Raw genomic sequence first — 21673 nt, 5'->3', positions numbered from 1 at the left:
TATAATGTGAGTGTGAGTCAAGCCCTGCCGTTCTTTTCATTCACCTGGCTAGATTTCCAAGGCCCTGACCTCATTTCCTGAGCATGTAGATCTCATGGACTAGCCCCCATAATCTTTCTGTGTATATATCTATACAACTAAAAGGATTCTTGGGATTAGACTACCCTGTGAACACACTGCTGTTTCCATGCCCTTCCTTGAAGCTTGGTTCCCTTCTTATTCCCTTATAGTTTCTTCTTAACAACTATAAAAAGAATTCATGGATACTGGACACTGGACTGTCTGGTTGTCTGCGCTCAACTCCACCATGGCCTCCTAATGATTACTAGCCATTATAGTTGATTTAACTCCCGTATTCTTTATTCTATTCCATCCTTTCTAACAAGGCAATGGTCACCAAGGTTTAACCATGTCTCCTGACTGGGTTCACTACCAGATCAACAGGTTCCCTCCTACTTATGTCAAAGCTCATGACTTGACTATGTCATTGTTTCTTCATTGAATTGAGAGCATAAAGCTGGGAATCTGACAAGAGTCAGACTCTTTTCTTTGTCGGTCATGGAGCTTGAACCTGGGCCTGGGTGCTTTCCCTCAGCTCTTCAGCTTAAGGGTAGTCCTCAAGTCCAGTTGAGTCACAGCACCACTTCTAGTTTTCTGAGTGGTTTATTGAAGATAAGAGTCTCATGGACTTTTCCTGCCCCAGCTGGCTTTGAACCATGATCCTCAGATCTCAGCCTCCTGAGTAGCTAGGGTTATAGGTGTGAGCCACTGGCGCCCAGAGCAATTACATTTTTTTTTTTTTTTTTTTTGCCAGTTGTGGGGCCTGAACTCTGGGCCTGGACACTGTCCCTCAGCTCTTCAGCTCAAGGCTAGTGCTCTAGTTCTTGAGCCACAGTGCCACTTCTGGCTTTTTCTGCTTATGTGGTGCTGAGGAATCGAACCCAGGGCCTCAGGCATGCAAAGCAAGCGCTCTACCACTGAGCCACCTTCCCAGCCCGCAATTACATTTTTTTAAAGCAAAGAATACCAAAGAAGAGCTGCACAGAGAGCTTCAGAACTTGTCAGAAGGTCACTCTCAAGTCTTCAAAAGGATACTACTGCCCTGACATAAGAAACTACGTAAAGCCAGAAAAAAAAACACTAAAGAGGATTTCAAGAAACAATCCTTAGGGCTCAGGCATTGTTGGGAAATTCATGCTTATTGCTGCCAACATGAAAAAAAATTCATATGTAATGAGGCACCAGTTAGAATGCTTTGCATACACTCTAAATAGACTGCAGATTGCCAGATGTAATTTTTTTTAACCCAAGACCAACTAACCTTAAGTAATGGGACAAAAGTATGTTAAGAGGGATAGAATGTGTGTGTGTGTGTGTGTGTGTGTGTGTGTGTGTGTGTGTGTGTATGTGTGTGTATGCCATACAGACATAGTCTAAAAGAAGATTTCTGAGTGAAAGGTATTATCAAAATTAAATTATTTTATAATGACATAGGAGTCATCTCTGCAACAAGATATACAAATTCATAGGGTTGATGTACTTAATATTAGAACCTCAAAGTACATGAAGAAAATATTTATAGAAATAGACACATAAATATACCCACAGATTTCAACATCACTATCTCAATATATGACTATTCTACAAAAAGTAGAATATCCTTAAAAATAGAAAAGGCTTAAACAATTTTACTAGTTCTTCTTTTTTTTTTTTCTTTGTCAGTCGTAGAGCTTGAACTCTGAGTCTGGGCGCTGTCCCTCATCTCTTCGGCTCAAGGCTAGTGCTCTACCACTTGAGCCACAGCGCCATCTCCAGGCTTAAAACAATTTTATTAACTTAACCTAATTGATATTTATAATACACTTATACCAGCAGAACACACATTAGTTTAAAATGCACACAGAATATTTAACAGTAAATTATACATGTCATCTGACCAAATGAAGTTTAACATGAAATAGAAACCAGAAATGTGTAAGGAAAATCCTTCAATATTTGGAAATTTAACAAAAGACTTCTAATTAACCCATCTGTCAAAAATAAAAAGGTCAGGCCGGGTGCTGGTGGCTCACACCTGTAATCCTAGCTACTTAGGAGATTGAGATATGAGGATCATAGTTCAAAGCCAGCCTGGGCAGGAAAGATAGTGAGACTCTTTTTTTTGGGGGGGGCGGGGGTCCGGTCGTGGGGCCTGGGCACTGTCCCTCAGCTCTTCAGCTCAAGGCTAGCGCTCTACCACTTGAGCCACAGCGCCACTTCCGGCTTTTTTCTTATGTGGTGCTGAGGAATCGAACCCAGGGCCTCGAGCATGCAAGGCAAGTGCTTTACCACTGAGCCACCTTCCCAACCCCGACAGTGAGACTCTTATCTCCAATAAACCACTCAGAAAACTGGAAGTGGTACTGGGGCTCAAGTTGTAGAGTACTAGCCTTGAGCTAAAAAGCTGAGGAACAGTGCCCAGGCCCAGAGTTCAAGACCTACGACCGACAAAAAAATAATAATAATAAATTAAAAAATAAAAAGGTCAGAAACTGACCTGAATGAAAATTAAAACACAACACATAAGAATGTGAGGGACATGAGTAAAGCAGTACACAAGGAAATGTAAGGTCAATGTTGTAACTGACAGTAATTCAATATTAGGAAAGAAGAAAAGACTTCAAGCCAGTGACTTCATCTTTAATAAGCAAGAAACTAAAAAATAAAAAGGCAAGTAAAGTCTAAAATTCACTCAGAAAAGGAGATAAACATGAATGAACCTATTATTAAATTGCATATATAGATAAAGGCTTCTTGAAAGAAAAATTCCAAACTCTAGTGCTCTAGTGATATCACTGGCAAATTCTACCATATATTCATGGAATATGTAACACTAATTTATACAAACTCAGAAAATTAAAGGAGAGAGAAACTTTTTCCCAGGTCATTTTTTTTTTTGGGGGGGGTCAGTCGTGGGGCTTACACTCTGGGCCTGAGTGCTGTCTCTCAGCTCTTCAGCTCAAGGCGAGCACTCTACCACTGGAGCTCCAGTGCCCCTTCCGGTTTTCTGGTAGTTTATTGGAGATAGAATTTCACAGACTTTCCTGCCCAAGTTGGCTTTGAACGGAGATCCTCAGATCTCAGCCTCCTGAGTAGTTAGGATTATAGGCATGAACCACCGGGCTCCCAGCCCCAGGTCATTCTATAAAGCCAAACTTATCCTGACACCAAAACAAAACAAAGACAACAGCTAGAAAAGAAATTCCTTAGAGCTGGGAGGCATGAGCCAAGCCAGAGACACACATGCTTAGGGAAGCGTACATTACAATCATAATAAGCTTCTACTACAATCCCACTAATTACCAAAAATCAAAATCAAGGTGTTGATGAGGATGTACAGAAATTGTAGTTCTCCAATATTGTTTATGAGAATGCAAAAATGGCATAACTACTTTGGAAAACACATAGTTTCTTAAAAAATGTAACATAGGGCTGGGAATGTGGCTTAGAGTGCTTGCCTAGCATGCATGAAGCCCCTGGTTTTGATTTCTCAGTACCACATAAACAGAAAAAGGTGGAAGTGGCATTGTGGCTCAAGTGGTAGAGTGCTAGCCTTGAGCCAAAGAAGCTCAGGGACAGTGCTCAAGCCTGAAGTTCAAGCCCCAGGACTGGCCAAAAAAAAAAAAAAAACAACATATACCTATCATATAACCCATGTTTTCTTTTTCAAGGTGTTTACTCCAAGGGGAATGAAAGCCTATGTCTTAAATGTTCCTATGAACTTTACCTGTAACAGTCAAAACCTGGAACACACACATGTCCTCTCAAGATAAGCAAACTGTGGTCTTTCCACATAACAGAAACCCAGCAGTACAGAGAACTAAGGCACAACACATGTGAATCCTACAATAATTATACTGAGCCAAAAAGCCTGCCTCTTTCCTCCAAAAAGATACTACATTTGTATGTAGAGTAAGATGCAAACTAAACTAATGACAACAGGTGGATTAATAATAGGATAGAAGTAGGGAAAGGGTATAAGGTAGACAATTTTAAGAGGAGATGAATTTACTCATTTTCTGACTGTGGTGATAGTACATATATATATATGTATATGTATATATGTGTATGTATGTACATACATATAAAACTTTAAGTATATACAACTTGTAGGTCAATTATAACTTTTACAAGCTCTAAACTTTTTTATTTTGAAAGCAAGGAGTGGGCAAGATTATTATTGCTTTTCCATTTTTAAACTCTCTGACAATGATGCATCTTTGCAGAATTTAGAACAGAGTAAAGAGATACATACTTGAGAAAGTCTGTCTCCCTTTGAATCCTCATGACCTCTGTGCTTGTCAGACTCTTACGGCCATTTATGTGGGCAAATCCAGGGGGCTAAAATTAAGAGAACAAAGAGTTAATTTAACTTGGTAAATGCTATAAGACAGCAAACTTCTATTCAAATTTAACTTTAATGTTCAGTTCATAATACCTAGATTTCATCTTTTAAAACCTATGATGGTGGCTCAAGTGATAGAGTGCTAGCCTTGAGCTGAAGAGCTGAGGGACAGTGCCCAGACCCAGAGTTCAAGCCCCACAACTGACAAAATAAATAAATAAATAAATAAATAAATAAATAAAACCTATGATGGAGCTAGTCATAAGCAATTATGACTAAGCATTTATACTCTAGTATCTAACATTAAAAATTACATCGTGTTGTTCATAATTGATATGTAAATTTCATTGAAGAGGAAAGTTTACAATAGAAGATATCTGACTTTGCCATCTGAATTTACCAGATTTTTTTCCATCGTGGGGCTTGAACTCTGGGCTTAGGTGCTCTCCCTGAGCTTTTCGGCTCAAGGCAAGCGCTCTACCACTTGAACCACAGCACCATTTCTGGTTTTCTGGTGGTTAACTGGAGATGGGTCTCTTAGATTTTCCTGCCTGGGCTGGCTTTGAACCATAATCCTCAGATATCAGCCTCCTGAGTAGCTAGGATTACAGGTGTGAGCCACTGGTGCCTTGCTGAATTTACCAGATTTAATAAACTGAAAAATCTAAGTTTTGCTCAAGGATTATGATACTTGAAGAAAATGCTAAAAGATTCACCTATCTGAATATACACTGGTTTTTCTGTTTTTGTTGGTCATGGGGCTTGAACTCTGGGCCTGGGCACTATCCCTCAGCTCTTCAGCTCAAGGCTAGCACTCTACTGCTTGAGCCACAGTGCCACTTCTGGCTTTTTCTGTTTATGTGGTACTGAGAAATCAAACCCAGGGCTTCATGCATGCTAGGCAAGCACACTTCAAATAAGCCACATTCCTAGCCCAATACCTACTTTAATATAATTTCAAATTTGCAGAAAGGAGTTATAAGGAGATCATAAATAACACCTCCTGTCTACTTAGCTTGATCAATTGTTTACATTAACACTGTTTTAAATATTCCTTAATTCTCAATTTCTGAATTATATGAGAATAAGCTTGAGTCATGGTGTGCCTTTGTCCCTAAGTAACTGAATGTGTTACTTGGTAAAGTACTTGTGTTCTTGGTAAAGAACAAGACTGTCCTCTTATACAACCTTGTAACAAAGTTAGAAAACTTAACAGGGACACAATACTATAATCTAACCCACAGATTTATACTTAGACCTCATGAGTTGTGCCAATGATGTGTTCAGCTAAATATTTTCCTGGTCCAGGATCTACTCTAGAGCCACATTTTGTATTTGTCATGTTCCATCCCTAATTTAGAATAGTTCTTCAGTCTGTTTGATCTTCCATGATTTTGACTTTTTTTTTTTGGTCAGTCATGGGACGTGAACTCTGGGCTTGGGCACTGCCCCTGAACTCTTCAGCTCAAGACGAGTGCTCTACTGCTTGAGCCATAGCACCACTTCCAGTTTTCTAGTGGTTTATAGAAGTTAAGTGTCTCACAGACTTTCCTGCCAAGGCTGGCTTTGAACCATGATCCTCAGATCTCAGCCTCTGAGTAGCTAGATTACAGGCATGAGCCACTGGCACCAAGCTGATTTTGACATTTTTTAAAGAGTAACAAGCTAGATATCCTTCAATTTAGTTTTGTTTGACATTTCTTTGTGATGGGATTCAATCATGTATTTTGTCACAAATTCCAAAGATAGGATATTGAGGCCATCTCAGCACACCATATGAAGAGACACATATGTAAAACTCATGTTTGAGGGGAGGAGGCTGAGGCTCAGAAAAATGAAGTTACTTCCTTGAATTCATGTTAAGACTATGGGTTCTACTCTCAGTCCTACCTGTCTCTTTAAATAACTCTTCTTAAATGCTTGTGTGAGCCAGGTGCTGGTGGCTCACGCCTATAATCCTAGCTACTCAGGAGGCTGAGATCTGAGGATCATGGTTCAAAGCCAGCCCGGGCAGGAGAGACCATGAGACTCCTATCTCCAATAAACCACCAGAAAACCGGAAGTGGCGCTGTAGCTCAAGTGGTAGAGCGCTTGCCTTGAACTGAAGAGCTGAGGGACGGCGCCCAGGCCCAGAGTTCAAGCCCCACGACTGACCAAAAAAAAAAAAAAATGCTTGTGTGGTAAGTTCAGGACTTCCACTTAATTTGCAGGCAATAAGAAGGCTTTTTATTGCATTTTTGTTAAATCTAACATGACTCATATCAGAAATCACAAACTGGCAGTCATTGGGCAAATATGATATATGGCCCAAATATCAGGTATATTGGTTCCTATGCCAATTAAGAGTTTGAATTATTAAGTCCAAATTGCACTTAATGACATAATTTCATCAGATGTGATAACACTGAACCTATAGTTCTTCCTTTCAGTGGTTGTTTTGGGTTAAGTGAACCATTTAGCTGGCTGAGGTCTTCCACAAGAACTCAGGGTCTGGGCACTGACCCTGAGCTTTTTTGCTCAAGGCTAACACTCTTCCACTTTGAGTCACAGAGCCACTTCCAGTTTTCTAGGGGTTAACTGGAAATAAAGAGCCTCATGGACTTTTCTACCTGGGCTGGCTTTGAACCATGATCCTAAGATCCCAGCCTCCTGAGTGGCTAGGATTATAGGGATGAGCCACTGGCACTGGCCTCCTACTTTTATGATCTCACTAAAGTCAAGTATCAGTTGTCATTTATCCCTGTTTGGCCCCAAAGGCACCCCAAGCCAGATGCTTAGCTCAGAGATGTCTCATTTCCCTGGAAGTTACTAACATGTTGCACATAGAATAACGACATTAATTCTGTGATATTATATCATTAATGATATTAAAATATGATTATCAATGATATCAAGCATAATATGATTATTAGTATCATTAATTCTAATAGTTTCTGAAGCTCATTCAGATGGATAGAGCTGAAATACTAGAAAAATCTCTTACCAATATGAAGAACAAGAGTAGGAAAGAGCCTTTTTATATTTATTTTCTGGCTTTCCTAGCTTTCTAAATTCTATTCAAATTCCTAAAACTCTGTCCTTGACTCTATATTACAAGCACTTTGGGATTAAAAAACTTAAAGCCGGGCTAGGGGTGTGGTTCAAGTGGTAGAACACTTGCCTAGCAAGTATGAGGTCCTGAGTTCAAGCCTCAGGACCAACTTAAAAAAAAACAAACATAAAGCCTTATATGTTATTTTACTCAGCTTTTCTCTTGGGAACAACTCTAAACTAAGTAGACAAGATAAATAAAATATTAATGCACAAAGAAAATAATACTTCTAGCCGGGTGTTGGTGGCTCACTTCTGTAATCCTAGCTACTCAGGAGGCTGAGATCTGAGGATTCAAAAGCCAGCCCGGGCAGGAAAGTCCCTGAAACTTTTATCTCCAATAAACCACCAGAAAAACTGGAAGTGGCACTGTAGCTCAAGTGGTAGAGCACTAGCCTTGAGCTGAAGAGCTGAGGGACAGCGATCAGGCCCTGAGTTCAAGCCCCATGACCAACAGAAAAAAAAAGAAAGAAAAGAAAAAAGAAAACAAAACTTCTAGACACATTTCAAGAAGCAACCATATGAGATTGTTGTGCTGAAAACAATTATTGTGTTTTGTTCTTCAACCATTCATTTATCAAAACATGACATTTTATCTTAAAAGCAGTGTTTTTATTTGGGTCACACTACAGTGTACTGTCCCCAGGAGCTGAATGTAGTCATTAGTTCATCTGGTAACTAGGTAGACATTTTTCCCAGAATATTTGGAAAGGCAATTTTCAATTATAGAGATGTTATCCCTTTGTTTAGTGGAGTTTGCAAGCAGACTTTCCCAGATTTGTGATTCCCTGGTTTGGACTTTGTGGTCCTCAAAAAATATAGTACAAAATATAGTACATAGGCACTTGACATTAGAGACTGCTTATGAAGGCAATTATTTAGCCAGTGATTCTCAGACTGGGCTGATCATAAAAGTCATCTGTGAATTTCATTTTAGGCTTATAGCTCAGCATATTGTAGAAGAAGCTAGCTAGAAATCTACACAAAAATTTAAGGTTCCTTCTGGGTGATTCTGATAAGACAATCAGGTTTGGGAACCATGCCTTTTGCCTTCTTTATAGTTGATAGTAGATGCAAACAATCTAAAACAATGGGCACATAAGGAGCAACTGTTAGGAAATAAAATTCCAAGTATATGCTACTTGAGGTTCAATGGGAAGAGAGCAAGGCCTCCTGTGTTGCCCTTAGAAGCCAAAACCCCACGGGTCATCCTTGACTACTCCCTTTACCTTATCTCATCTATTTGATCCCTCAGCCAAATATGTCTGCCACTTGTCCTCACCACCTCTACAACCTTGACCCAGTTACAATCATGTCCGTATCTACAATCAACCTGGAGGAAACACCTACCTCTAAAATGATTCTAAAATGATACTCACCTCTTACCCTGTAGCCAAAGAGAAAACTTTTGAATGGAAGTAGTATTACCAATTTACTACAAGTCTGGTTATAGTTTAGTATAAAACCCAAATAGAAGCCGGGCATTAGTGGCTCACACCTGTAATCCTAGCTACTCAGGAGGCTGAGATCTGAGGATCATGGTTCAAAGCCAGCCTAGGCAGGAAAGTCCATGAGATTCTTATCTCCAAAAAATCACTTAGCAAACAGGAAGTGGTGCTGTGGCTCAAATGGTAGAGTGCTAGCCTTGAGCTGAAGAGCTGAGGGACAACGCCCAGGCCCAGAGTTCAAGCCCCATGATGGAAAAAAAAAATCCAAATAGATTGCTTTACAAAATGAATAAAACCTAAACTTCTTACAATGAAACTAGCTTCCTAAGCCCCTATAATTCTCAATCATGACTATGAGTAAAAACAAACAATGCCACCACAACACCTCAGTCTAAGTGAATTTGAATTTCTCATATTAGGTTCCTGGGAGTGGTTAGAAGCTCCTCAGGTGATTTGTAATCTGAGAACCTAGATGTTCTGGACCTAGATCACTATATGTCATAATTTGTTCATCATGTTTCAACCACAGCAGCTCCCTGTCCTCTCCCTTTGCTGTCCTTGTTATGACTATTGCTGAGTGTTTTCCCCAAGACATTTGCAGGAATGGTAAAGCCCTTTCATAATTCAATTTGGATATTAACCTTTTCAGGGACACTTTCTCTCTCTCTCTCTCTCTCTCTCTCTCTCTCTCTCTCTCTCTCTCTCTCTCTCTCTCTCTCTCTCTCTCTCTCCTCTCTTCTCTCTCTCTCTCTCTTTCTCTCTCTCTCTCTCAGGAACTCTCAGTCTTCAGTATTCATCAGAAGGAGAGATAAGTAAACTGCTAATTACTGGGCTCACTTGGTAATTATCCGTTTTCTCAAAACATCAACATGTCTACTCTATGAATATAAATTTTTCTTGTCCAACATAGCATTTCCAGTGATGAACCACAGTCAAAATCCTGGGAATCACTATTGTAAAATATTTTCACATGAATGGAAAAGGTGACATTGATCAAGATGTATTATACTCATAAACTAATATACTGAATTGAAACCCATTTGTACAACTATTTAAACATTATTATTTTTTTTTTTTTGGGTCCGGTCGTGGGGCCTCAACTCTGGGCCTGGGCACTGTCCCTCAGCTCTTCAGCTCAAGGCTAGCGCTCTACCTCTTGAGCCACAGCGCCACTTCCGGCTTTTTTCTTTTTTTTGCTTATGTGGTGCTGAGGAATTGAACCCAGGGCCTCATGCATGCAAGGCGAGCGCTCTACCACTGAGCCATCTTCCCAGCCCCTAAACATTATTTTTAAGAAGTATTTCAACTGAAGCATTAAGATATGGGAAATATGGGGCTGGAAAAGTGGCTCAGTGGTAGAGCGCTTGCCTTGCATGCCTGAGGCCCTGGGTTCAATTCCTCAGCACCACATAAGCAAAAAAAAAAAAAGCCAGAAGTGGCGCTGTGGCTCAAGTGGTAGAATGCTAGCCTTGAGCTGAAGAGCTGAGGGACAACGCCCAGGCCCAGAGTTCAGGCCCCACAACCGGACCCAAAAAAATAAATAAATAAAATAAAAATAAAGATATGGGAAGTTTTTTCATAGAGGTTACCTGTGATTGGTGGGTGGATGATCTAGAGATTGATTCTTCACTGTAGGCTGGGATTTCCAGGGGACTCTCTGAGAAGCGAAGATCTTTCAGAGTTTTAGGGACCATTCTTTCACCTGCCATGGGGTCTACAATTGTATTAAAAGAACACTGTTATGTGAGCATGTATAATCATATAAAGCCATGAAAGTAGTTCTTCACATAAAAAAACCTTCTTAATAAAGGAAACATTGTAATCATTCTTTCCCTAGAAATAAGAATTATATAAAGGACACCCTTCTCAACTCAGTAATTTAGAACTCATAAAGAAATACTATGCCTAAAATGAGAAAACAGGAAGTGGTGCTGTGGCTCAAGTGGTAGAGCACTTGCCTTGAGCTGAAGAGTGCAGGGACAGCGCCCAAGCCCAGATTTCAAACCCCACAACTAAGCTGACCCCCCCCCCAAAATCCCTGATATTGTAACATTCCACATCAGGATAGGAAAATAGACAAATCACTTCAGTGGAAATGTTAGCAGGTTAATATTATTTATTTATATATTATATTATAGTATTTATTTATAATATTATTTATTCTAAAACATATTTCAGCTGAAAAATTCATAATATTTTTCTCTTTTTTGCAAAAGGAAGTACTGGGGTTTGATAGAAAGATATTCTACCACTTAAGCCACATCTCCAGCCCCTTTTGCTTTGGTTATTTTTCAGATATCTGCCAGATTATCTGACATGATGCCCAGACTAGCCTCAAAAGACTACAATATGTTTATTTGTGCCTCCCATCTAGCATTACAGATGAATACACATTTGTTTTATATATATATATGTGTGTGCATGTGTATACAGATATATGTATGTTATATATAACAGATATGTTATATATAATATATTATACTAATATTTATTATATTATATTATATGTTATATATTATATAATATAAAATATAAAATAATAAAATAAATAATAAAAATAATAATATGTAATATATTATAATATATGACATATAATATTATATTTTATAATATAACATAACATATATTATAATATATAATGTATAATATGTAATATTGTATATAATATATGTTATATGTAGGTATATGTTATATATAACACATGTATATATACCTACATATAGTATATAATTTATATATTATATAACACATATATACAAATAGATATACATATACAAATATATATATACATGGGGGGTTGGTGCTGGTCTCTTGATCTTAGGGCCTGAGCGTTTGTGCTCAAGGCTAGCATTGTACCACTTGAGCCACAGTTCCACTTTCAGCTTTTCACTGGTTAATTGGAGATAAGAGTCTCACAAATCTGGCTGCTGGTGTTACTGGCCACTAGTTACTGAGGAAACTGAGATCTGAGGATCATGGTTTAAAGCCAGCTGGGGCAGGAAAGTTTGTGAGAATCTTATCTCCACTAAACTACAAAAAAGCCAGAAGCAGAGCTGTGGTTCAAGTGGCAGAACCTTGAGCAAAAGAAGGTCAGGAACAGCACCCATGCTCTGAGTTCAAGCTCCAAGACCAATATACACGTACAAAAGAGTCTCATGAACCTTCCTGAGTAGCTAGGATTATAGGCAGGAGCCACTGGTGCCCAGTACATATTTGTATATAATCTGAGGTGGGAAACTAATTTTTGCCGAGGCTGGCCTCGAACTGTGTTCCTCTCAATCTCTGCCTCCTTCTCAAGTAGCTCAGATTATACATATGAGCCACTGTACCTAACCAATACTTTTTTTTGAGTGACTATTGCTTACAACTGAGAAATTCTATTCTCTAACCTCATAGACTATCAGAAACTGCTTTTAAAAATCCTATTAGGCCGGGCGCTGGTGGCTCACGCCTGTAATCCTAGCTACTCAGGAGGCTGAGATCTGAGGATCGCGGTTCAAAGCCAGCCCGGGCAGGAGAGACCGTGAGACTCCTATCTCCAATAAACCACCAGAAAACTGGAAGTGGCGCTGTAGCTCAAGTGGTAGAGCGCTCGCCTTGAGCTGAAGAGCTGAGGGACAGCGTCCAGACCCAGAGTTCAAGCCCCACGGCCGACAAAAAAAAAAAAAAAAAAAATCCTATTAGTTGCCAGGTGCTAATGGCTTACGCCTGTAATCTTAGCTACTCAGGAAGCTGAGATCTGAGGATAGAGGTTCAAAGCCAGCCCGGGCAGGAAAGTCCCTGAAACTCTTATCTCCAATAAACCACCAAAAAAACCAGAAGTGGCATTGTAGCTCAAGTGGTAGAACTCTAACCTTGAGCTGAAGAGCAAAGGGACAGCACCCAGGCCCAGAGTTCAAGCCCCACAACCAGAAAAAAAAAATCCTATTAGTTGCTGGGTGCCGGTGGCTCATGCCTGTAATACTAGCTACTCAGGAGGCTGAGGTCTGAGGATCACAGTTCAAAGCCAGCCTGGGCAGCAAAGTCCAGACTCTTATATCCAATAAAACCACCAGAAAACTGGAGGTGGTGCTGTGGCTCAAGTGGTAGAGCTCTAGCCTTGAGCTGAAGAGCTGAGGGACAGCACCCAGGCCCAGAGTTAAAGCCCATGACCGACAAGAAAAAAAAAATTCCATTAGTCAGAACTTGATTCTTGTCTGAAGAATCTAAGCCACTTTGGTATAAAAAAGCAGCTTCAATAGCCAACCTTGGTGCTAAGCTATGTATAAGGTTTTCTGATAGCAATGTTCCATGTGGATTTTTTTTTTTTTTGCCAGTCCTGGGACTTGAATTCAGGGCCTGGGCACTTTCCCTGAGCTTCTTTTGCTCAAGGCTATCACTCTACCATTTGGGCCACGGCACAACTTCTGGCTTTTTTTGTTTATGTCATACCGAGGAATCGAACTCAGGACCTCATGCATGATAGGAAAGCACTCTACCACTAAGCCACATTCCCAGCACTTCATGTGTATTCTATAGTTACTGTGTAAATGAACCTCAGTCCATATCTGATGTAACCCTTTCATACATACCCTAACTTTGCTTTCAGATAATCAAAACTCTACTTTCATTTAAATTTCACCAAACTTCACCCTTCTCTCAAACCCTTTACTGTTTTTATTTTGTTAGGGGAGGCATACCATGATTTCCTGAAATATGGTCTCACTCAATACAATTAATCAATAAGACCCAACTTTGTTGTACATCATGGTCTTAAGCTGTTAGCAAGAACAGCACAAAATCTCATATCACAGCCTACTTTGCAGTGCTTTCTTAGTCCAACTTCTGCAGATAAGAAAATATGCAGTGAACGTGCATGAGCCTGTTGAGTGAGTTTAGAACATGAAATCTTTTTTTTTTTTTTTTTTTTTGTCGGTCGTGGGGCTTGAACTCTGGGCCTGAGCACTGTCCCTCAGCTCTTCAGCTCAAGGCGAGCGCTCTACCACTTGAGCTACAGCGCCACTTCCGGTTTTCTGGTGGTTTATTGGAGATAGGAGTCTCACGGTCTCTCCTGCCCGGGCTGGCTTTGAACCGCGATCCTCAGATCTCAGCCTCCTGAGTAGCTAGGATTACAGGCGTGAGCCACCAGCGCCCGGCTTAGAACATGAAATCTTACCTTTACTCTATCAGTTCATACCTGGAAACTTTCTAAGGTTAACATTCCAACTAGATTTATTCTCAGCATTCTTGTATTTCTTCCTTAGTTTTGATCCATCAAATCCATTTTTCAATTCCTAGGAAAGAATACACTGAGTATCAGTTGACTTGTACCCATTTAGAATGTAAAAATTCCAAGTCACAGGATAGAGACAATGTCATGGTATATATTTCTTTTCCTTTTCTTTTTCTTTTTTTCCCTGGTCATGGGGCTTGAACTCTGGGCCTGTGTGCTGTCCCTCAGCTCTTCAGCTCAAGGTCAGTAATGTTCTACCATTTGAGCCACAGCACCACTTCTGGTTTTCTGAGTGGTTTATTAGACATAAGAGTCTCACGGCCTTTCCTGCCAGGGCTGGCTTTGAACCTCAGTCCTTAGATCTTAGCCTCCTGAGTAGCTAGGATTACAGGCATGAGCCACCACACCCAACCATGGTGTACACTTCTTACTTGAAAGAGTTTACAGAAATTTTTACAGTGACCTGTATTTCATTTTCTCTAGAAATACAGAGTAACACATAACTTGGCTTTATGTTACTTGATTAGCAGCATATCTGGGCATATCAAGTGGTAAAGGCAGGAGGCAGATTGTAGCACATATAGGAGGATATCATAATCATTGGAGGCAGTAATATCAGGGAGTCACCATATCCATAGATAGTGTGGAGTCAGACCAAAATAGGACTCACATATGCTACTTGCCCACACACAGTTCTGAAACATTATTCTTTCTGGACTTTCTTCCCCATGGACTTTATCCTTTATATCTGATTCCAACCTGAGCACCAGTAGATGTACATCTCTGCTGGCTGTCTTGTCACAATCCACTAAAGCCGGATCTCATGTCTATGCCCAATGACTTAGTTTTATACCCTCATCTCTGATTTTTCTGGCCACCAGTGGGTTTCAGAGACATTCCCACAAAACTTCTTCAGGGATCACTCCCAAGATCCTCATGTCTCACCCTCTTGGTTGGATGCCTTCCAATAGGCTAGCCTATCTTCTCATCCTGCTTTTTGGATCTATCTCACTGATGCTGAGAACCCAGGGATTGTTTCAAATATCATTATTAGGTCAGATTGACTCTGCAAAGGGGAAGTTTTGTATATATTTGGGGATTACATAAACGTAATAGGAGTCTATGACCACTGGGGACTTCTATGAGTCTTATGATTCTATTCTCCAAACATATACTTAACCACCTGTCCCACTTTCCCTGTGCAAAACTGTGAGTATTATTACAGCATGCCCTGTGCTCTAGGCCTTACAATTGATGGGGAAAGCTGATACGAAACCAAATGTTCAAAGCATTTTTGTAAAGGAGAAGCCCCAGTGCAGCAAGAGAGCACAGTACCCAGTTTAGCTGGAGCTTATGTATATGTGTGGAGTCATAGACTCAACTGACCAAGGACAGAAACTGATCACCTAGCTAGAAAGCTAAACGTTTCTGCTTTCTTCAGTAGATAAAAGTCACTAAAGACGCTGGTATATGGGTAGTGATGCTGGGTTAGAATTGTAATCTTCAGGATGGAGGAAAACTTGACCAAAAAACAGCAAATCAGTGAAGATACTTTGCAAGGTTTGAAACGGACTTCAACTATACGGACCTGATTTATTGTGAGCAGAGGTAATGTAATGAAAGCAAACATGGGTCACTCAGAATGAAGGAAACAAGTACACAGTGACAGATAGATAGATAGATAGATAGATAGATAGATAGATAGATAGATAGATAGATAGATAGATAGATAGATAGATAGATAGCTATAGATATAGTTTCATTACTTGCCTGCTTTGAAGAATCTTTGAGAACATTTTCAATGTTATCTTCAGAAGAAACTATCTTTGGTGGTTCATAACCCACTTGAAACACTTTTGTTACAATTCCACTCTGTCTGCAATCTCTGGATATCATGAGAGATAAAGAGAAAGAGAGAGAGCAGACAGACAGAAAGGCTGTTAAAAAAAGATTCAAAGAAATAGTGATTATCAATTTAAAAGACCCTAAAGTCACTTAACATAACTACTTAATTCATTATGTTTTAACTATTTCTATTCTATAATTTGTGTGTGTGTACTGGTCCTGGGGCTTGAACTCAGGGCCTGGGTGCTGTTCCTGAGCCTTTGTTGTTCAAGTCTAGTACTCTACCATGTAAACCATAGCTCCACTTGCAGATTTTTGGTGGTTAACTGGAGATAGTCTCATGGACTTCCTGCCAGGGCTTTGAACCATCATCCTGAGATCTCAGTTTCCTGAGTAGCTAGGATTATAGGCATGAGCCACTGACACCTGGTTAGCTTCTTAATTCTTAATAATTAAAATGGTTTGCTTTGCCAGGCGCCGGTGGCTCACGCCTGTAATCCTAGCTACTCAGCAGGCTGATATCTGAGGATTGCAGTCCAAAGCCAGCCTGGGCAGGAAAGTTCGTGAGACTTTTATCTCTAATAAACTGCTAGAAAACCGGAAGTGGTGCTATGGCTCAAGAGGTAGAGTGCTCGTCTTGAGCTGAAGAGCACAAGGACAGCGACCAAGCCCAGAGTTCAAGCCCCACGACCGACAAAAAAAAAAAAAAAAAAGGTTTGTTTGATACAAGTGTCTTGGCAAGCGAGAAAATACTTTTCTATTAAATAAACTATATAGAATTTTCTGTTTAATAAAGAATATGTCATGTATAAATGGGTTGTTAGTTTAATTTGTGTAAAGATGTCAAAGCAGTTATCAGTGTAAAAGTCGTAGATCCACCCCAAAATACATGCAATAAATAGTTCAGCTAGGAGAGAGAGCCTAGAGATTCTTTTCAAAGTACCTGGGCCAGTGAGACATTTGATTTGCAACTTAAAGATATTCCCAGAATGTGGCCAAACTAACCTTTTTCCTCTATCATTTCCTAGATATTTGAGACTTTTCAAAAATCTATAATATATAATAAATGTTTTTAAATTAAGTGATTTCTATATTTGAAAATGGGGGAAAGTCTCCAAGTAGCACAAAGAGAATAAAGAAAAAATGAAGTGGCTCATGCCCACCAACTTGAAACAAGAGTAGTTTTAAAGGCCAGTTAAATCAAACAAAATCAACAAGAAAATGATGGAGGTAGTTGTAGGTCATAAAAGAACTATCTCTAAACACAGTGATTTCCTACTTCAGAGCCACATAAAGATCCTTAGAGGTCTCCAACCCTAGAAAGGTTTTTCCATCCCAGATCACCAGTGTGAAATATAAAATAAAAATATTATCAATATACATTATATCTTTTGAACTGTGGCTTATAATTTGTGCACCTTACAGTATACTTCAGCAAAAAGCACATAAAACAGAAAAGTGAATACATATGCTAAAATTAAAGAAAAATTCATGTGCCCTTCTAATGCAGCACTGATATCACAGGATGAACTAAATAAAGTTAAAGCAAGCTATTACAAATCAGTTTGATCAACTTACTTAGAGACTGCAATAGCTTTAACCTGTATTTTCCCATCAGGTAAAGTAATGGGTTTTGTATACTTAAATGTATTATTTTCACCATAACCAATTCTCTTCAGAAACTCAGGTTTGCTGCCATCCAGGGTATAATATATATTGACATCTGGGGTATCTGAAAAATCCACAACAGGATAACTGTAATTAACACTAAAGTAGCAAGTCCCTGAAATAATAGCTATAGGTCAGGTATCTGAGTATAAATGATAGTTTCTATTTGATTATTACATTTATTACACTGAGGACACACACATGACCACATTCCCTGCTCTCATAGAGTTTACATTTGAAGAATATACAAACAGTAAATAAATAAGTAAGTTCCTCTTGCAAGTGATAAATATTATGGTGTGAAAGGAGGAGATACGGTACACCTAAAAAGCAGGTAAAGGGATGGATAGAAACATACTTTCATTTACTTCTTTATTCATTGGCAGTTCTGGGGTTTGAACTCAGGCCTTTACAATTGTTATGCAGACACTCTAAAGTTTGAGTCACTCCTCCAGCCCTGTTTTATTCATGTAAGAGACATTTATAGTTTGTTTCCTATGAACTGTCTTTTCATATCCTTTGCCCAGTCTTCCATCAGGTTATTTTTTTAGTATTGAATTGTGGGATCTCTGTGCATCTGATATTTAGATGTTAAAGAATTTGGATCCCCTGTCCTTCAAATCATTATTTGTCAACAATCATCCAACTTTCCCTGAATTATAAACACATACATTAAAATTTTTCTTTTTAAAAATCATATTAGGAAGCTGTGCTTGGTGTCTCATGCCTGTAATCCTACCTACCCAGGAGGCTGAGACCTGAGGATCACAGTTCAAAGCCAGCCCGCAGGAAAGGCTATGAGACTCTTATCTCCAATAAATGGCCAGAAAATGGTGGTTATAACCACCAAAGGTGGTGCTGTGGCTCAAGTGGTAGAGCACTTGCCTTGAGCTGAAGAGCTGAGGGACAGCACCCAGGCCCAGAGTTCAAGCCCCACAACCGACAAAAAAAAAAAATCATATTAGGAGGACATACCATAATGATGCATATTCTGAGTTGGAATTCATGGTCTAGGAAGTGAAGGGTTATCCTACAAATGCAGTTAAGTAGTTTATTTACATTCAATTCAGATAAAATATTGTGCTCCACCAGCACACAAACTACAATTGGAATTATTATAGAGACGATTAGCATGCAAATCCATAAAGTATTACATATATTCAAATAAAAAATAGACATTGGATATAGAATTGAAATCTCAGTCATTTTATAGAAATATTTGTTCATGTTTTATCTATAAAGCTTTTCAGTATTGATCATGTGTGTTATACATAGGTAAGTATATTTAAGATTTTGTTTTTTGGGTCTGGTCGTGAGGCTTGAACTCTGGGCCTGGGCGCTGTCCCTCAGCTCTTCAACTCAAGGCTAGCACTCTACCACTTGAGCCACAGTGCCACTTCCAGCTTTTTTTTTCCTGATTATGTGGTGCTGAGGAATCGAACCCAGATCCTCAAGCATGCAAGGCAAGCACTCTACCACTGAGCCACCTTCCCAGCCCAAGATTTTGAAGAATAGGAAGTGGCACTGTAGCTCAAGTGTTCGCCTTGAGCTGAAGAGCACAGGGACAACGCCCAACCTGAGTTCAAGCCCCACGACTGACAAAAAAAAAAAAAAAGAAAAAAAGAAAAAGAAAAAGATTTTGCAGAATAAATATTATCAGGAAACACATTCATTGCTCTACTTTTGTAATAAGACATTAAGATTTTTTTTACTATGCACTTGCCACTATGAACCTCACATATGCCCAATTCACTTAGTTTATCAACTCACATATACCAATATATACCAGCTCATTCAATCCTCAGTGGCTCTAAGTGGTAGATATAATTAGCCCTATCTTAGCATGAGGACACGAAGACTCAGAAAGATGCTCAAGTTCACTAGAACTTAACCAAATAGTGATTCAATCTCTAACCTGTCACACTGGAAAGTCTCTATTAGTCCATCAAATTTATTATCCCAGCAAAATATTGAGCATCTTGGGAAAATGTGGGCTTCTGGACATCTTACCTAGGCTAAGGTAAATTAAGATTGTTTCAACTATGTTCCAATATATGTTATTCCTACCTGATTTCATTTCCAAAAGAGTATTGTTATCAATTTCATGGTTAGCTTTTCCAGGCTGAGGAACTCGCAGTGGTATGATCTGAGGGACACACACTGAACCAGCAGTCATATTCTCCCCTTTCATAGAAAAACAGATAAAAATAAATCCCTTCATGCACCTATATCCCAACACAAAAACTATAGAGCCACAGCACCTATTTAAATGCAGAAAATCTAATAAAATGTAAAAAGGATATTGTTAATACACTCCCTACAATTATTCCATTTTAATTGATATAACTATTATATTTTTGCTTGTGAGGTCTTATATGGGGGTTTCCCTAGTCTCTTTCTTTCCTAAGAAAGAAAGAATAAATGAAATGGGGGAAATGGAGTTACTTTGAATGGGTAATAAAAGAAATAGGCAGACAGAGACTACCATGAATGCTCTGATCTCAGTTTCCTTGGATCAGTATTACCCTTCCCTGCCTCCAGCTACAGTTCTATCTTGGCAAGTCACCTCAGGTGGGAACTTATCCCCTCAGGTAAAGGCATCACACAAGAGATAATAAGGCTATGTATACAGCAGTTCATTTACAGCCAACTCCTTTGGGAAAGCTTTGGGTCCATACCCTGCCTTTTCCAACACAGTGAATTTGGTGCTGAAAAATTGCAGACACTTTAGAAGAATTGGAGTCGTAATTTTCAGTGGAAAGGTAGCTGGCACAGATATAGTGAGCAACAAACAAGCTTCCGATTCTACCTACTGTATTCATAAATAATCACCACTAGGGAGACCTTTCTGGTTTTTCATTTTGGAAAGGTATCATAATTTTTAATGCATAGGTCTCAGGTTGGGGGAGGGGAACAACCCTAACTCCACCTTAGTACAGCAGCCATTTATATTGCTGTATTGCCTTTTCAAACGTCAACAATTATGGATACTTTAATAGTGTGGTATTTTCATTCTCATTTTACATTTAATAATTTTCTATGGTTTATATAAGCTTATCTATCAATTTGTGATTGGGCAGCTAGGCTATTTATAGACATTTTTATTTTAGTTCTTGCAGTTCTCGTGTTGCTCTGAGCATGTTTGTGGTTTGAGTTTGGCCAGACTGTAGTCTGGAAATTGAGAGAACTAAATCAAAGAGGTGAACTCAATACCTTGTTGGATAATTCTTGATCGAGGGCCAATAATATAAACTGCAGATACTGATAGGGCAACATTTGATCCTACAGAAGTGAGGCTGAACGTGGGGGAAACTTGCCCATAATCGTATTTCCATTCAAGTGAAGGGCAATTCAAATAAAAATAGCTGACAATTCTAAATAAATACAGTGGGAGAGAGACGAATTCTCAGCGCAGGGACTAGTGACTGCCCTTGGGATGCTGGTGTGACCTCACACAAAGGGGTTGGAGGAAAAGGCTTATCTAAACGCAAAGAGCCGCGCACAATTAGTGGAAACCCATCACCCACGACCCAACGCCCTCCTCCTGGACCACCGCCACGCTCCGGGGACCAGAGCCCGTCTAGTTCTCACCCCCGCTGGGCTGTCAGGCCTGCTTCCTTACGGCTGGAGCGAAAGAGGCCCTCCTCTTTCTCCCCCAAATGCAACAAGAAATCAACAGCGTCCCCTGCCCCTTAACCCACCCCCAGCAAGGTCACCGCAGCTCGCCACCCAGTCACCCACCTCTGACCGCTTCAGGCCTCTTCCCTTCTTCACAGCCCGGTTACCACAGACGCCGCAAGATTTGCCCCGCCTACTGGAAGCTGAGCAGATGATTGGCGGGAAAATCAGATTCCTAGCAACTAGCCCCGCCCCTGTCTCTGGGACCAGCTAGGCTAACCTTTCCCGTGGCTTTACTATAGGCATCCAAGAATATGCCTTCACAGAATTTGAAAAACACTAGAAGGTGGAGCGCCTACCTAATGAGAATGAGGAACACAGGTTTGTTCGTTCATCATATGCTGAAAT

At 39.7% G+C, this 21673-nt stretch overlaps 1 protein-coding gene across 3 annotated transcripts in view; it reads right to left on the bottom strand.

The window, feature by feature from the left end:
* The window catches only part of Dzank1 (double zinc ribbon and ankyrin repeat domains 1), a 56115-nt gene extending 34662 nt beyond the window's left edge, over window positions 1–21453 (bottom strand). For 2 of the 3 annotated variants that reach the window (XM_070006683.1, XM_070006684.1), the window contains exons 1-7: window positions 21389–21453; window positions 19715–19831; window positions 17558–17711; window positions 15905–16019; window positions 14099–14195; window positions 10512–10636; window positions 4295–4380 (exon numbers count right to left, since the gene is read on the bottom strand). In XM_070006683.1, coding sequence (XP_069862784.1) covers window positions 4295–4380; window positions 10512–10636; window positions 14099–14195; window positions 15905–16019; window positions 17558–17711; window positions 19715–19823 — 686 coding nt within the window. In that variant the 5' untranslated portion in view covers window positions 19824–19831; window positions 21389–21453. Of the gene's footprint in view, window positions 1–4294; window positions 4381–10511; window positions 10637–14098; window positions 14196–15904; window positions 16072–17557; window positions 17712–19714; window positions 19832–21388 lie in introns of those variants that run through there. The other variant, XM_070006685.1, reaches the window with a different exon arrangement.
* Between the last annotated feature and the right edge of the window lie 220 nt (window positions 21454–21673).

Source organism: Dipodomys merriami, unplaced genomic scaffold (assembly GCF_024711535.1).
Source record: "Dipodomys merriami isolate MVZ:Mamm:240054 unplaced genomic scaffold, mDipMer1.0.p SCAF_7, whole genome shotgun sequence".
Lineage (NCBI taxonomy): Eukaryota > Metazoa > Chordata > Mammalia > Rodentia > Heteromyidae > Dipodomys > Dipodomys merriami.
Note: the sequence above shows the minus strand (reverse complement) of the source record. Positions and strands in the feature narration are given on the sequence as shown.